The sequence below is a fragment of the Taudactylus pleione genome, unplaced genomic scaffold (assembly GCF_031769625.1).
Source record: "Taudactylus pleione unplaced genomic scaffold, aTauple2 ptg000093l, whole genome shotgun sequence".
Lineage (NCBI taxonomy): Eukaryota > Metazoa > Chordata > Amphibia > Anura > Myobatrachidae > Taudactylus > Taudactylus pleione.
The window spans coordinates 10,132,591-10,149,570 of record NW_028284495.1 but is presented as its reverse complement, the minus strand read 5'-3'; the positions used below and the strand labels follow the sequence as shown (position 1 = coordinate 10,149,570).

General features: G+C 41.0%; 1 protein-coding gene across 1 annotated transcript in view; it reads left to right on the top strand.

Moving 5' to 3' along the window:
• LOC148526824 (chloride channel protein C-like) overlaps window positions 1–16,980 on the top strand; it is a 307,419-nt gene that overhangs the window by 42,808 nt on the left and 247,631 nt on the right. The window contains exon 3 of the mRNA XM_088469768.1: window positions 3,641–3,802. Within this exon, the coding sequence (XP_088325894.1) occupies window positions 3,641–3,802 (162 nt within the window). The remainder of the gene's footprint in view (window positions 1–3,640; window positions 3,803–16,980) is intronic.

Genomic DNA, 16,980 nt, shown 5'->3' with positions numbered 1-16,980 from the left:
TCTGCGGCCAAGGCTCCCCTCTGGAGCAGACTCATCCGCCTGTGTCTCTGTTGGAAAAATGAGAAAAGAGTCACATTAGAATCTACATATTGGCACAATAACATTTCAAAGTTGGTGACATCACAACATTTACCTGGGACAACATGAGGAGCCGCAAAGTCTGGCATGTCCGTATCCATGTTGGACACGCCAAACACCTCCACAGGCTGCACACACCCCTGTGCCAGCTCTTCTAAATCTGTAAACTCCAATGACACAGGGGTGGGACCTACACCTGTCCCCCTTGCATGCCTAGCCCTGTGTGCCATTTTTTGTTTCAGCCGATATTTGAAGTCTTGCCATCTGTGGGTTAAATTGGAACCATTAATTTTATTTGATTGGGTTGTTGGTTTTAGGGTGGTCAAGTGTTTACTTACTGCCGTTTGACATCCCGGGCTAGACGGACATAATCCCCCACCCTATTGACCTCAAATGCACCCCCAAACCAAAAGAAAAAAAAAAAAAAAAAAGAATGAATAAATATGAAAGACAGGGAAAACATGGCCATGCAGATATGAGGAGAATGAATAAAGATGAAAGACAGGGAAAACATGGCCATGCAGATATGAGGAGAATGAATAAAGATGAAAGACAGGGAAAACATGGCCATGCAGATATGAGGAGAATGAATAAAGATGAAAGACACGGAAAACATGGCCATGCTGTTAGGGCCACAAAGACAAACATGAAAACCACAATCCATTAAACTTACTCGCAGCGATCTGCATGCGAAAGCATGCCAGCAAGCGGGGCGTCCGCCGTTGCAGGTCCGACCACCTGCGCTCCAGCTGCCCGATATGGCGGCGTGAGCCGTAGGAGCGCAGGCGGGCCCGAACCTCCGCATATGCGGATCGCTTCTCCCGGTTGGTGATGGGTGGAGGCTGGCTGGTTATCCGCCGATCCATCACCTCCGTAAGCACCTGCAGCTCGCGCCTGGTGAATGCGGAGGCTCTCATGATGGCAATGGAGTTTTGGCAAAAAATCATTTTTGATAAAGTGCTCAAAAATTTTCTGATTGGCTAATGTATTTAGGATATTAACAGGAGCAATTCTATTGGTTAGTGTATGAGTCATGTGTTCGACAGGGCCAGAAATCTGAGGAGACTTATGATAGGCTTAATGCAGTGACATGCGTAAGCTAATTTACATTAAAAAATGAACTCCATGAAATATGCGGGGCTAAAAACAAATATACCAATTATTTTATAGGGGTTAACATGTATTTTGACAAATAAAAGCGAATGTTTAAGCCGTACGTATTCTGCGGGTAAACACAAACACGGACATAAATAAAGTTTATTGCATTGTGTAAAAAATTTTAAAAAACCAATTAAGCTAATTGATATATTGATTGGCATGTTACGATTGAGGGAGGTAGGCAGAATAAACGAGCAGTTAATCGAAATGTCTCTTGCCAACTTCCGGGTAGTACTAGTGCGTGCGTTCCCTTCAAGCCACTTTGGGGATGTACGCTCGCTATTTGGCACGCTCATTAGTTAGAGGAGGGGTCGCCTGAGTTTTGGGAGGATGTTTTGATGCGAACGAAAATACGAGCGTGTGCCTGAATTTAAATATTTCTTTACGTTCGTCTAACGTACGAACGGCCACTTGCGTCCGGGTCTGAATCAGGCCCTTAGTTTGCTCAGAGAACGTTATATTGGTACATGTGTATTTACAGTATTTTTATAGCTTTTAGTGAAAGTTTTGGTTATTTTGGCTGTATAACACATTGGGATAATTTCTGACCAGAAAAAGTAATGATGTTCACAAACCTCTGCTATCCAGCCCAATGTGACAGCTATAGGGTTTTGCACCTGCTTGTGTGAGTGAGTGGTCTCTGTAAATTTGGGGTCATGCCCTTCACCTGCAAGGGTTTATAGAGCTTTTCATAGAGCAAAGAAGCTGCATTTTATGCTTCATTGGATTCATTGGTGAATATTTACTAAGCCTTGTATGAAAAGGTACCAGCCAATCAGCTCCTAACTGCAATCTTATAGGCTGTGTTTGAAAAATTACATTTAGCAGCTGATTGGCTGGCACCTTACCTCCATTCACTTTATCTCCTTCCGAGGCTTAGTAAATAGACCCCATTATGAGCCTAATTGTGAGCTTCATAATGAATGTGATGAAGCATAAAATGCACATGTTCACCAAGTCATAGAAACATAGCATTTGATGGCAGATAAGAACCACCTAGCCCATCTTGTCTGTCCCTTTTTTTATAAATCTTATGGTAACCTCACTCCTATTTTATCCTTAGATCTTTGTGAGGATGTCCTTACAGTCATAGCAGTGAACAGAGGCCATTTTACAGCCAAGTCATGAAAGGAAGAGCAGTAACAAAAGAAAACTAAGGTGACCATTGCCTAATGGTTTAATGAGCAGCATGGCACTGACGTTATCCATGTGTATTGTCCTTGTCATTCATTTGATCTCATCATAACTTGTATGATGAGCAAAGAAAATGCTCATCATGAAATATACACAATAAAGCCATGTACAGTTAGAGGACACTAATGGAAACACTAATATTAAGTCACTTTATACAGTAGGTCATTGGGTCACCATGTGTGAACAGTATGGACTGGAATTACACAGCACAGATGTACCACCATTCTTCCACAATAAAGGGAAATGATGGCTTGTTTGTGGGGGTGGGAGATGCTGCCTCAAGCGTCTTTCCAGAGCATCACATAATTTATCAGTTAGGTTCAGATCTTTTAGTTGTAAAGGAAAAACCACATGGACAACGTCAGTGCCATGCCCATCAACCCATTGGGTAATGCTGACCTTAGTTTTCTTTTGTTACTTTTCTTCCTTTCAGGACTGTTGGAAACAAGCAATCAGGGCTGTAGAGTGATTTGGGGTAGCACTAAATGTGCATTCATATGTTTGTTGAAGGATGAGTTATATGACCACCTGTCAAGTCTTCCAATGCTTAGCAGTCAAATGTCTGTGATCTTGGTGACATTGCACTTAAACCCAACTGTAATAGAATAGACTTTACATAGCTCTGTTATTTTAGTCATGTACTAAACACTTATTCCCGTGACTTGGTCAGTGATTCCTATGTAATGCCATAACTCTTGTGGACCTGTCTTCACTTTGTTCTTTTATGACCCATTTGTTTGAATTGGGGATGTTACTGTTTCAAGCAACTCTACTAATGACCTAAATGCGATAGTGGGAAGAATTATTGTTTTTTAAAATATGTCGATATTATTACTAGACATTTGGAGTACGTGCATAATTAATTAATATACACAAGTTCAAGTCAAGGTTACTACTAACATAATCCATTAATTATCTTGATAATGACTATTTTACATTAGAAGTCTAAAGTTCTGATCTAGATTAAACAGAATAGAAGGAGTATGTCACATTAACACATCACATCAAAACAAATATGGCCAATCCCTGTCATGACAAAACATGATTAGTGTTACATTACTGATGTACTTCTGATCGTCAGTCTCTGCAGTAGGGCATTGCTGTGCGAGGTCTGTCTGGCTCAGTGGTATCTCTGTAGGATGACCAGATAACAGACAGTGTGTAAACTGGAAGTGCATTTAAGTAACTGAATTATGTCTTCAACAAAAAGCAGAAAACAAGCTACTGAAGATCTGGAAGATGGGAAAATTCATAGGGCGTCCTCTAACAGAAGCCAACAGAAGAAGGATCTCATGGGAACTCATGAAAGCCTGGACTACTTACCTTCTCACAGTGATGTCTATAAAACATGGCTACAAGAGAAACCCCCCAGGTAACGCAAACATTAATACAAGCTGTAGTGTATCTTATTAGGCTATGGACACTGTAATTGTAAACATATAATATTAGTACTTTTTCACACAGTTCATTTTCAATGCCACAGAGCTGCCCAATGGAGGAACAGGTACATCATGAATAATCTACTTATTTCAGATATTTTTTCTAATAGAACTCAATCCTAAATTACAGTAAATATGTGTGATACATTGTATTGTAACTACTGCTTTCCTTCTGCATATTGCTGATCCAGATGAAGTTGAGCTCAACCTTACTAAATCTATTTCCACTGGCGACTAACACAAGGAAACATATCCTCTCTGACTTCAAAATAGTCATTTGTTTTTAAACTTATTTCACTAAGAAGACACATAAATCTTCTCTTTAGCCATTTATTGCCAGAAAATGTACCAATAGGGCCTCAAAAATAGTGACGTAAATTCATCCCTGACGCCTGGAGGCAAGTTATAATTTGGTGCTCCCCCGTCACAGCCACTAACACTGTAATGTAGCAGTTTGCATGCAGACAGGCTGTAGACAGATGAAGGCAGCAGCTGATGGTCTGACATGGAGCTCTCCACTAGTGTATGGTGGCTTCTCAGGTTCCGGAAGGGGTGCCATGTATTGGGAGTCCATGACGATACAGTCCGGGTACATAGTTACAGTGCTAAGTGGGGTGAATATGTTGTGGACAATGGAGGAGGTGCCCGTTCAGAGCTGGAGCCCGGGGCCAGCGCCTCCATTGCCTCCAATAGTTCTGCCCTGCTCAGAAAACATTAACAAGAAACATTTTTCTTATAAGTGCTCTATATAGAGATTGCTTTTGTTTATCAACTTTATTCACATTGACATAATCACATTTCAGGTACTGTACCTCTTTTTAGAGTAAATAATAAAAAATTATTTATTTATTTATTACACATTACATATTTCTTAACATCATATTGCACAGTGTTAAATAGGGAATGTTTAATCATTCACAAGGACATGTCGCAACTGGAGTTTAAAGTCAAAATCATTTTCCGCACAAACACAAACACTAGTATCCATTTTGTCAGCAGCCAATTAACCTATCAGTATGTATTTGGACTGTGGGAGGAAATTGGATCAGTGGGAGGAAATTGGATCACTGGGAGGAAACCCATGCAAACACTGGTAGAACATGTAAACTCCACAGAGAGCAGTGTTAACTACAGTGGCACTGTGCTGCCCTAATTAAATATACATTTGTAACTATAAACATCTATACACTTCTTAGCAGTGATGTGCGGTGAGGTGAAGCAGGTATACAGAGCCTTTCCTGTCATACTTAGGTTTACTCCAAAGTTATGACAATAGAAAGGATAAAAAAATAAAGAAAATATAAATATCCTCCATGTATTAGTCTAATAATTTTTTTAGTCAAAACTTTGGAGTAAAAAGTGTCTGGCAGGTGAGGCACTGCCTCCCCTGTCTGTATTTTTCTCACATCCCTGATCAAAATGCACCAAATTTCCAGCACTATATACTGCTGCACCTTTGTATAATGCCCACATGAACCCTCGGGCTCTTATATGTATGTGTAAAATTGTCTCTGGAACTAGCCAGTGCTTCCTCAGCCATTTATCATCACTGCTTCTTATTTGACAGAACAGTTGTGTTTATTAGGGAAGTACAGGAAAAGCTATTGTGAACTGGTGTAAAGGCCCCCATACAGTACATCAGAGATTGATTGCAGCAATCGTGCAATTTGCAATCGATTGTGTATAAAAATCTTTCCCTTTTTCAAACAATTGTGGCAATTCTGCAATCTGCAATCGATTGAAAAAGGGAAAGATTTTTATACACAATCGATTGCAAATTGCACGATTGCTGCAATCAATCTCTGATGTATGGGGGCCTTAAGTCTTTTGCCTCTCTTTAGATTTCCTTGAGCCAAAGAAGTTTCTTACACAGTGCACATCATTTATTCCACAAAAGGGGGGGGAATACAATCTGCGCTCAACCAATGAAGGTGTGAAAGAGTACTGTGGGATTCAGTGAAAATAGATCAAGATGATGTGCACACATAAATAACAATCATAGTAAATGGTAGATTAGATAAAACAAATTTTACTATAGGATATACAGTGTAATAACATATAACAATATGTATCGCATGAAGTGTTGCCTACTAAATCCGTAGGACAAACTCAATGGATGATATATAGTGTTGCTGCTAGAAACCACAAATGTTCTGTGCTCAGATCGTTAGTCAGCACAATGCTAATGGTGGTAAGACCCTATTGATCGATGATGAGGATGTATTGTGTCCAGTTGGATACCGGCGTCCCGCTGATGATGTGACACTATTGTAAATAAATGGACTAAGCACCAAGTCTAATAGGATGTTGGTAATGCCTGTTGCAGGTGTGCTTGGTCTTCTGCCCGGGTAGGAGAAAAACCACACAGTAGGTCAGTGCAGGGACTCCAGACTGGGTGCAGTCGGCTAATTCCCGAGTGGGTGATAGGTCTAATCCAAAGAACTATCCCGCACTCAGGATGTTGAGCCTGGCGGCACCCTGTCACTGGAGGGGAAAGGCTGGAGTCAACCGTGCCCGATCACTGTCCGCGTCCCCCTCTGTACGGAGACTCACCTGTCCTGATGCTGCGTGTGGCTCGATCCCTCCTCCTCCCGTGCTCCATCTCCTCTTCCTGATTCGTGTGCGGCGTCCTCAGCTCCCTGCTGCTTCCGGGTTGTGCGCTTGTTGCGTCACGTGTGACTCGCCGGTCACGTGATGTGCTCGATATCAATCTCAGGTCTCAGTGTAGAATCTTGTACTGAATATATCTGAACATGGAATTAGTGGATATACTGTCCCCCAACGCGTTTCGACCACTTTGTGGTCTTCCTCTGGGAGTAAAAGTGATTCATGTAGAGTGGGCAGGGTATATCATGTATGGTGATCCCCCGCCTCTCACCATGATTGGTCCTTGTCAATCTTTTTAATTGGTTTCAGACATGTCAATCATTGTGCATAAGGATGGATCTGCAAATCTAATTTGCTAGACATTACACTGTTAAGATGCAAATACTTCCCCTGATGGTAGCCGCAAGCAATACCTGTCAACGGCTCATGAATGTACTTTAATATGGTATGCTGTATCATCCGTTTTAATCAATATATATCAGTGTATTTAAATATTGTTTACTGTATGATATTAAGCATTGAATTTGTCTGTTTACCCTGTAGATAGAATTATTATATTTCTGACTATTAGGGAACAATTACTAATTCTTATAGTTCTTACAGTGACTGAAAGCAGTATTTTATATGGTGGATGTTGTTGTTTTTGTAAAAGGTAAAATGGAATTGATGCATAAGCATCAAGTCCTATACATAACTAAGTGTGTAAATGATTATTAAAGATATCTGTAGGATGTATTGTGACATGTAATTAGTCACATAAAATAGACCTCACCTCGTTGACTATATTTAGACCTTTGGGGGTCAGAGTGTCCATGGTGATCATATCCCTCAATTCTTCTCTGCTAATCTGTGTGATGCGGTCACCCCCCCTCCAGTTCGGTGTTACCAGTTTTAGTGCGGCAAACTTTACACGGGCATTCTATTAGGTAAATAGTCCCCTTGCTGAAGCAGGTCATGTTGCTCCTAATGGTCCATTTGAAACCATTAGATGTTGAGATGATAGTACGTATAGGTTTTGTGGCCCTTTTCCCCGTAGTGGTGCATGCTAAGCATTGTCCACAAAAATAGAAACCTCCTTTTGTAGCTTCCTTCTGGTTGCCCCATAAACTCGTGAGCGTGGCTTGTGTGGGTTTGGTTGCAGCTATATGATTACTGACCAATCTTGTTTTGAGGTCTGCTGCTTTTCGGAATACCACTTTCGGGGCCTTTGGTAGTACTTCCGCTAGAGTGTGGTCCTGAAATAATATTGGCCAGTGTTTCTTAATGATCTGTCTGACATGATTAGCTTGGCTATTATAATCTGTAAAGAAATATATATCTTTCTTTTCTTCTACTGTGTTTTGTTTGTCCTTATATTGTAGTAATTGATTTCTCTCCATATTTTTGAATTTATTGAATGCTAGGTCTATTGTGGTTGTGTTGTACCTTTTTTTCCTGTAATTGTGCTTTTAGTTTCTGTCCTTGTTCTATGTAATCATCAGCTCTTGAGCAATTCCTTTTGATCCTTTGGAACTGGCTGACTGGAATGCTGTTAAGCCAGTCCGGGTGGTGTCCACTAGTGGCCAATATAAAACTATTAACGTCCACGGATTTGTGGTGGGTATTGGTGTGGATCTGATTGTCTGTAATAATGATATTAAGGTCAAGAAACGTTACTTGTGTTTTGCTGAAATTGGTGGTGAATTGGAGGTTATGATTGTTTTTGTTAATATAACTGGTAAATTGCTGTAATGATGTCTCATCTCCTTGCCAGATATTGAAAACATCATCTATATACCTGGTCCAGAGGACGAGGTTTGCGTCGAGCTCGCGATTGGCCCATATGTGATGATCCTCCCAATGGCTCATAAATAAATTCGCGTAGCTCGGCGCAAACCTCATCCCCATAGCGGTCCCAGTCACCTGTAGATAAAACTCGCTATTGTACCACAAATAGTTATGTGTAAGTATGTACATAATACTGCTGATAATGAAGTCTCTCTGTTCTGGTGTCATGGACGGATCATTTTCAAGGAAGTGTTTTGCGCTCTGTATCCCCAATGAGTGTTCAATGACTGAGTATAAGGAGGTCACATCACTGGTGCCTAGCCAGTAGTCTCCTTTCCATTTAATGTTTTTCAATTTGCACAGGATGTCGATAGTATCTCTTATATAAGATTTCCGTGATTTTACATACGGTTGTAAGAAACTATCCACATACTGCGACAATTTGGATGACATAGATTTTATCCCCGAAATGATGGGTCTACCCGGAGGATTAAGTGGATCCTTGTGCAACTTCAGCAAATAATAAAATACCGGGATTACAGGGTGGGGCGTGTCCAAAAACTCAAATTCCTTAATAGTAAGTATTCCTTTGTTCAGACCTTCTTTGAGATGTTTTCTTAGCTGTTCCTGGAACTCTTGTGTGGGGTCTTGTTTGAGGTGTTTGTAAGTAGTAGTGTCTTGTAGTATTCTCGTGGCCTCTATATGGTAGGTGTTCTTATCCAAAATCACTATACCCCCTCCCTTGTCTGCTGGTTTGATGATTATCTCTCGATTGTTCTTGAGATCTTGTAATGCCTCATTTTATTTTTTTGTTATGTTCAATTGTGTTTGTTTCAGCTTGTTGTCACTAAGTGAACAAAGGTCTCTTTCCAATAAACTGGTAAATGTATTTATATGGTGTCCTGATATGTATGTGGGGTAAAAACGTGATTGAGGTTTAAAGTCAGTGTGTCGATACGTGTCAGATAATGGTACATGTTGGATTGATGGAGTCTTCTGAAAATTTTTTTTTAAAGTCAGCTTTCTAGTAAACCGTGGATAGTGGTTTGTGTGTCAGAGATTTGCCTTTGCTTTTATTTTTAGTAATGCCTAACCGATCCCTTAAAATCTTGTCTTTTTTAATGGAAACCAATTTGTCCTCTCCTTGACGTAATTTGCTGGTGGTTAGTTTGATTAATGCTTGGAATTCTTTATCTTGAATTTATCTTCTTTATCTTGCTCGTATGGAGCCAGTAATTTGTTTAATCTGTCTATTTCACTACCTAGATTGATGAGTTCTTTGGATTGTGTCTCTATCAGTAATTCAAGTAATTTCATAGAACAGTCTGATAAAGTGAATTCCCATTGTTTAATGAATTCAGTGTCATTTTTATGATGGGCTGGTGTTTTTTTAATCCTGAGTCCTTTAGGTACTACCCTGTTTTTGAGGTACCATTTAAGTGTCTCAGTGTCCCACCATAATTTATTCTCTTTCGTTATGGTTTTCTCGAATAATGTAAAGGTTGAGAAAAAAATTTCAACATCGGGAGTGGGTGTTTTAGTTGCCATTAGTTGTGAAAAGAGTGTCTGTGCCCTTTGTTCTCTAACACTGTTGATGTTCAGTATGCCCATCTGTGTGTGTCTAATGTTGCCCTTGCTGCAAGTGTAGTGGACACTAGATATATTGCAAACAAATTACAACACTGCGCACTGGGCTCCTAACTACTTGTTTGCGGTGAGCCGCTGATAGTAAAAAAAGGGGGAGTGTCCTCCCTCTTAAAGTATATCACAAAAGGGGGGGATACAATCTGCGCTCAAACAATGAAGGTGTGAAAGAGTACTGTGGGATTCAATGAAAATAGATCAAGATGATGTGCACACATAAATAACAATCATAGTAAATGGTAGATTAGATAAAACAAATTTTACTATAGGATATACAGTGTAACAACATATAACAATATGTATCGCATGAAGTGTTGCCTACTAAATCCGTAGGACAAACTCAATGGATGATATATAGTGTTGCTGCTAGCAACCACAAATGTTCTGTGCTCAGATCGTTAGTCAGCACAATGCTAATGGTGGTAAGACCCTATTGATCGATGATGAGGGTGTATTGTGTCCAGTTGGATAGCGGTGTCCCGCTGATGATGTGACACTATTGTAAATAAATGGACTAAGCACCAAGTCTAATAGGATGTTGGTAATGCCTGTTGCAGGTGTGCTTGGTCTTCTGCCCGGGTAGGAGAAAAACCACACAGTAGGTCAGTGCAGGGACTCCGGACTGGGTGCAGTCGGCTAGTTCCAGAGCGGGTGATAGGTCTAATCCAAAGAACTATCCCGCACTCAGGATGTTGAGCCTGGCGGCACCCTGTCACTGGAGGGGAAAGGCTGGAGTCAACCGTGCCCGATCACTGTCCGCGTCCCCCTCCGTACAGGAGACTCACCTGTCCTGATGCTGCGTGTGGCTGGATCCCTCCTCCTCCCGTGCTCCGTCTCCTCTTCCTGATTCGTGTGCGGCGTCCTCAGCTCCCTGCTGCTTCCGGGTTGTGCGCTTGTTGCGTCACGTGTGACTCGCCGGTCACGTGATGTGCTCGATATCAATCTCAGGTCTCAGTGTAGAATCTTGTACTGAATATATCTGAACATGGAATTAGTGGATATATATCTGAACATGATTGTTATTTATGTGTGCACATCATCTTGATCTATTTTCATTGAATCCCACAGTACTCTTTCACACCTTCATTGGTTGAGCGCATATTGTATCCCCCCCCTTTTGTGACATACTTTAAGAGGGAGGACACTCCCCCTTTTTTTACTATCAGCGGCTCACCGCAAACAAGTAGTTAGGAGCCCAGTGCGCAGTGTTGTAATTTGTTTGCAATATATCTAGTGTCCACCACACTTGCAGCAAGGGCAACATTAGACACACACAGATGGGCATACTGAACATCAACAGTGTTAGAGAATAAAGGGCACAGACACTCTTTTCACAACTAACGGCAACTAAAACACCCACTCCTGATGTAGAAAATTTTTTCTCAACCTTTACATTATTCGAGAAAACCATAACGAAAGAGAATAAATTATGGTGGGACACTGAGACACTTAAATGGTACCTCAAAAACAGGGTAGTACCTAAAGGACTCAGGATTAAAAAAACACCAGCCCATCATAAAAATGACACTGAATTCATTAAACAATGGGAATTCACTTTATCAGACTGTTCTATGAAATTACTTGAATTACTGATAGAGACACAATCCAAAGAACTCATCAATCTAGGTAGTGAAATAGACAGATTAAACAAATTACTGGCTCCATACGAGCAAGATAAAGAATTCCAAGCATTAATCAAACTAACCACCAGCAAATTATGTCAAGGAGAGGACAAATTGGTTTCCATTAAAAAAGACAAGATTTTAAGAGATCGGTTAGGCATTACTAATAATAAAAGCAAAGGCAAATCTCTGACACACAAACCACTATCCACGAACATATTAACCAGGAAGCAAACATCACAAAAATATCACCATCAAAGAAACAAAGAAGGGAAAACCAACACCCCTATTTACAAAAAACTCAACCTCACGTACCAGGAATATATGACTAGGTTGCACTCAGGAACAGGAGGCCAAATCACTAAAATAGACCAACAATTCAGTCCACGATCATCTTCAGAAAGTGGAGATACCACTACCAGTGACACCAACTCATTTTCAATATATGATATAGAGGAAGAAGAGTCCAGCGACAATTTAGCGAGACAATCATTGGAACAAGGCTGGTTCGATATAGCACCAGAGCTAGCTAACATCAGCACACACAGTCTTAAAGAGAACCCCATACAAATATCAAACGAACAGCATAGACCTATATTGGACTCTATAATAAACAGTGAATCAAGACATTCAAACACATCATGTGTAGACCCTCTTTTTTTAGGACAAGCAACAAATTCCCAACACCAACCAAACAGACCCATAAAAAGAAAACTAGAAGGGGTTGCAGAGGAGGAGAGAAACACCAAAAGACATCACTCAAAACAAGAGCACATAAGGGACAGGGCATATTCAACTTGAGCAACATGGAGCTCACTAAAGAACACATAGCAGTTTTGGACAAAGGCCTTAAATTTGCTCCCATCACCAAACCAAATAAGTTTAACACTTATTTGGACATACATAAGTTTACTAGAAAGCTGACTTTAAATTTTTTTTTTCAAAAGACTCCATCAATCCAACATGTACCATTATCTGACACGTATCGACACACTGACTTTAAACCTCAATCACGTTTTTACCCCACATACATATCAGGACACCATATAAATACATTTACCAGTTTATTGGAAAGAGACCTTTGTTCACTTAGTGACAACAAGCTGAAACAAAAACAATTGAACATAACAAAAAAAGAAAATGAGGCATTACAAGATCTCAAGAACAATCGAGAGATAATCATCAAACCAGCAGACAAGGGAGGGGGTATAGTGATTTTGGATAAGAACACCTACCATATAGAGGCCATGAGAATACTACAAGACACTACTACTTACAAACACCTCAAACAAGACCCCACACAAGAGTTCCAGGAACAGCTAAGAAAACATCTCAAAGAAGGTCTGAACAAAGGAATACTTACTATTAAGGAATTTGAGTTTTTGGACACGCCCCACCCTGTAATCCCGGTATTTTATTATTGGCCGAAGTTGCACAAGGATCCACTTAATCCTCTGGGTAGACCCATCATTTCGGGGATAAAATCTATGTCATCCAATTTGTCGCAGTATGTGGATAGTTTCTTACAACCGTATGTAAAATCACAGAAATCTTATATAAGAGATACTATCGACATCCTGTGCAAATTGAAAAACATTAAGTGGAAAGGAGACTACTGGCTAGGCACCAGTGATGTGACCTCCTTATACTCAGTCATTGAACACTCATTGGGGATACAGAGCGCAAAACACTTCCTTGACCATGATCCGTCCATGACACCAGAACAGGGAGACTTCATTATCAGCAGTATTATGTACATACTTAACCATAACTATTTGTGGTACAATAGCGAGTTTTATCTACAGGTGACTGGGACCGCTATGGGGACGAGGTTTGCGCCGAGCTACGCGAATTTATTTATGAGCCATTGGGAGGATCATCACATATGGGCCAATCGCGAGCTTGACGCAAACCTTGTCCTCTGGACCAGGTATATAGATGATGTTTTCAATATCTGGCAAGGAGATGAGACATCATTACAGCAATTTACCAGTTATATTAACAAAAACAATCATAACCTCCAATTCACCACCAATTTCAGCAAAACACAAGTAACGTTTCTTGACCTTAATATCATTATTACAGACAATCAGATCCACACCAATACCCACCACAAATCCGTGGACGTTAATAGTTTTATATTGGCCACTAGAGGACACCACCCGGACTGGCTTGACAGCATTCCAGTCAGCCAGTTCCAAAGGATCAAAAGGAATTGCTCAAGAGCTGATGATTACATAGAACAAGGACAGAAACTAAAAGCACAATTACAGGAAAAAAGGTACAACACAACCACAATAGACCTAGCATTCAATAAATTCAAAAATATGGAGAGAAATCAATTACTACAATATAAGGACAAACAAAACACAGTAGAAGAAAATAAATATATATATTTCTTTACAGATTATAATAGCCAAGCTAATCATGTCAGACAGATCATTAAGAAACACTGGCCAATATTATTTCAGGACCACACTCTAGCGGAAGTACTACCAAAGGCCCCGAAAGTAGTATTCCGAAAAGCAGCAGACTTCAAAACAAGATTGGTCAGTAATCATATAGCTGCAACCAAACCCACACAAGCCACGCTCACGAGTTTATGGGGCAACCAGAAGGAAGCTACAAAAGGAGGTTTCTATTTTTGTGGACAATGCTTAGCATGCACCACTACGGGGAAAAGGGCCACAAAACCTATACGTACTATCATCTCAACATCTAATGGTTTCAAATGGACCATTAGGAGCAACATGACCTGCTTCAGCAAGGGGATTATTTACCTAATAGAATGCCCGTGTAAAGTTTGCCGCACTAAAACTGGTAACACCGAACTGGAGGGGGGGTGACCGCATCAAACAGATTAACAGAGAAGAATTGAGGGATATGATCACCATGGACACTCTGACCCCCAAAGGTCTAAATATAGTCAACGAGGTGAGGTCTATTATATGTGACTAATTACATGTCACAATACATCCTACAGATATCTTTAATAATCATTTACACACTTAGTTATGTATAGGACTTGATGCTTATGCATCAATTCCATTTTACCTTTTACAAAAACAACAACATCCACCATATAAAATACTGCTTTCAGTCACTGTTAGAACTATAAGAATTAGTAATTGTTCCCTAATAGTCAGAAATATAATAATTCTATCTACAGGGTAAACAGACAAATTCAATGCTTAATATCATACAGTAAACAATATTTAAATACACTGATATATATTGATTAAAACGGATGATACAGCATACCATATTAAAGTACATTCATGAGCCGTTGACAGGTATTGCTTGCGGCTACCATCAGGGGAAGTATTTGCATTTTAACAGTGTAATGTCTAGCAAATTAGATATGCAGATCCATCCTTATGCACAATGATTGACATGTCTGAAACCAATTAAAAAGATTGACAAGGACCAATCATGGTGAGAGGCGGGGGATCACCATACATGATATACCCTGCCCACTCTACATAAATCACTTTTACTCCCAGAGGAAGACCACGAAGTGGTCGAAACGCGTTGGAGGACAGTATATCCACTAATTCCATGTTCAGATATATTCAGTACAAGATTCTACACTGAGACCTGAGATTGAGCACATCACGTGACCGGCGAGTCACACGTGACGCAACAAGCGCACAACCCGGAAGCAGCAGGGAGCTGAGGATGCCACACACGAATCAGGAAGAGGAGACGGAGCACGGGAGGAAGAGGGATCCAGCCACACGCAGCATCAGGACAGGTGAGTCTCCGTACGGAGGAGGATGCGGACAGTGATCGGGCACGGTTGAGTCCAGCCTTTCCCCTCCAGTGACAGGGTGCCGCCAGGCTCAACATCCTGAGTGCGGGATAGTTCTTTGGATTAGACCTATCACCCGCTCGGGAACTAGCCGACTGCACCCAGTCCGGAGTCCCTGCACTGACCTACTGTGTGGTTTTTCTCCTACCTGGGCAGAAGACCAAGCACACCTGCAACAGGCATTACCAACATCCTATTAGACTTGGTGCTTAGTCCATTTATTTACAATAGTGTCACATCATCAGCGGTACGCCGCTATCCAACTGGACACAATACACCCTCATCATCGATCAATAGGGTCTTACCACCATTAGCATTGTGCTGACTAACGATCTGAGCACAGAACATTTGTGGTTGCTAGCAGCAACACTATATATCATCCATTGAGTTTGTCCTACGGATTTAGTAGGCAACACTTCATGCGATACATATTGTTATATGTTATTACACTGTATATCCTATAGTAAAATTTGTTTTATCTAATCTACCATTTACTATGATTGTTATTTATGTGTGCACATCATCTTGATCTATTTTCATTGAATCCCACAGTACTCTTTCACACCCTCATTGGTTGAGCGCAGATTGTATCCCCCCCCCTTTTGTGACATACTTTAAGAGGGAGGACACTACTATCAGCGGCTCACCGCAAACAAGTAGTTAGGAGCCCAGTGCGCAGTGTTGTGATTTGTTTGCAACACATCATTTTTTCCCTTAACTACTATGTTTTACACAAATTATAATTGTCACCACCAATTCCTCTAAAATATTATCTCATCTGCACCAAGAAAAATGTAATCACTTTGGAGTGATCTATACTGACACAATATGGGAGCACAGTGAAGGGCGTTTTTTTGCTAACATTATACTAAACCACTGGTTCTCAACTTCAACCCTAAAGTACGCCCAGCAGCAGGTCATGTTTTGAGGATTTCTGTCTGAGGAAGCATGATTGGGAGTAATTACCGACCTAGTAAAATAGATTACCTCAACTGTGCATGATTAAAGAAATCCACACAACCTGTTGCTGGTAATTGAGGAATGGATTTCAGAACTCCTGGAGTAAACCATAGCAGCCAAGCAACAATTTGCTTTTATCTGTCTAGTGCAGTGTTTCCCAAACTAATTTCTCAGGGAGCACTAATATCCCTTTTACACCAGAGCTAAAATCTGGGTTATTGCAGGGTCAACCCGGGTAGCTCCTTGGTGTAAAAGGGATAGGCTTTAGCATGGGAATAACCTGTGAAACCCTGCAATGTAAACGGCGTGATCCGTGTCATGGTGACCTGGCTCGTGCCGCATGCCTGCCGACTGTCCGGATTCAGTGGCGCTTGGAGATGACGTCATCTCCAAGTGTACTCTTCAACACCAAAAAAGCCTGGAGACCCGGCTCTGGTGTGAACGGCGCCAACTCAGGAATATCCTGGGTCGGCACTGGGGAAATTCCAGGTCTGATCCGGATATGAACCCTGGGCCTGATTCAGAGCCGCTCGTAAGCGGCCGCTCGTTCGCTCCGAGCGATGTTCGCACATCTGCGCATGCATATGGGTCGTAATGCGCATGCGCCAACCAGTCATTGCTGTTGGAAATCGAGCGCTCGCAAAATAGCGAGTACCTGCTAATTTGAGTGACAGGATGAGGCGTTTGTGGGTGGTAACAG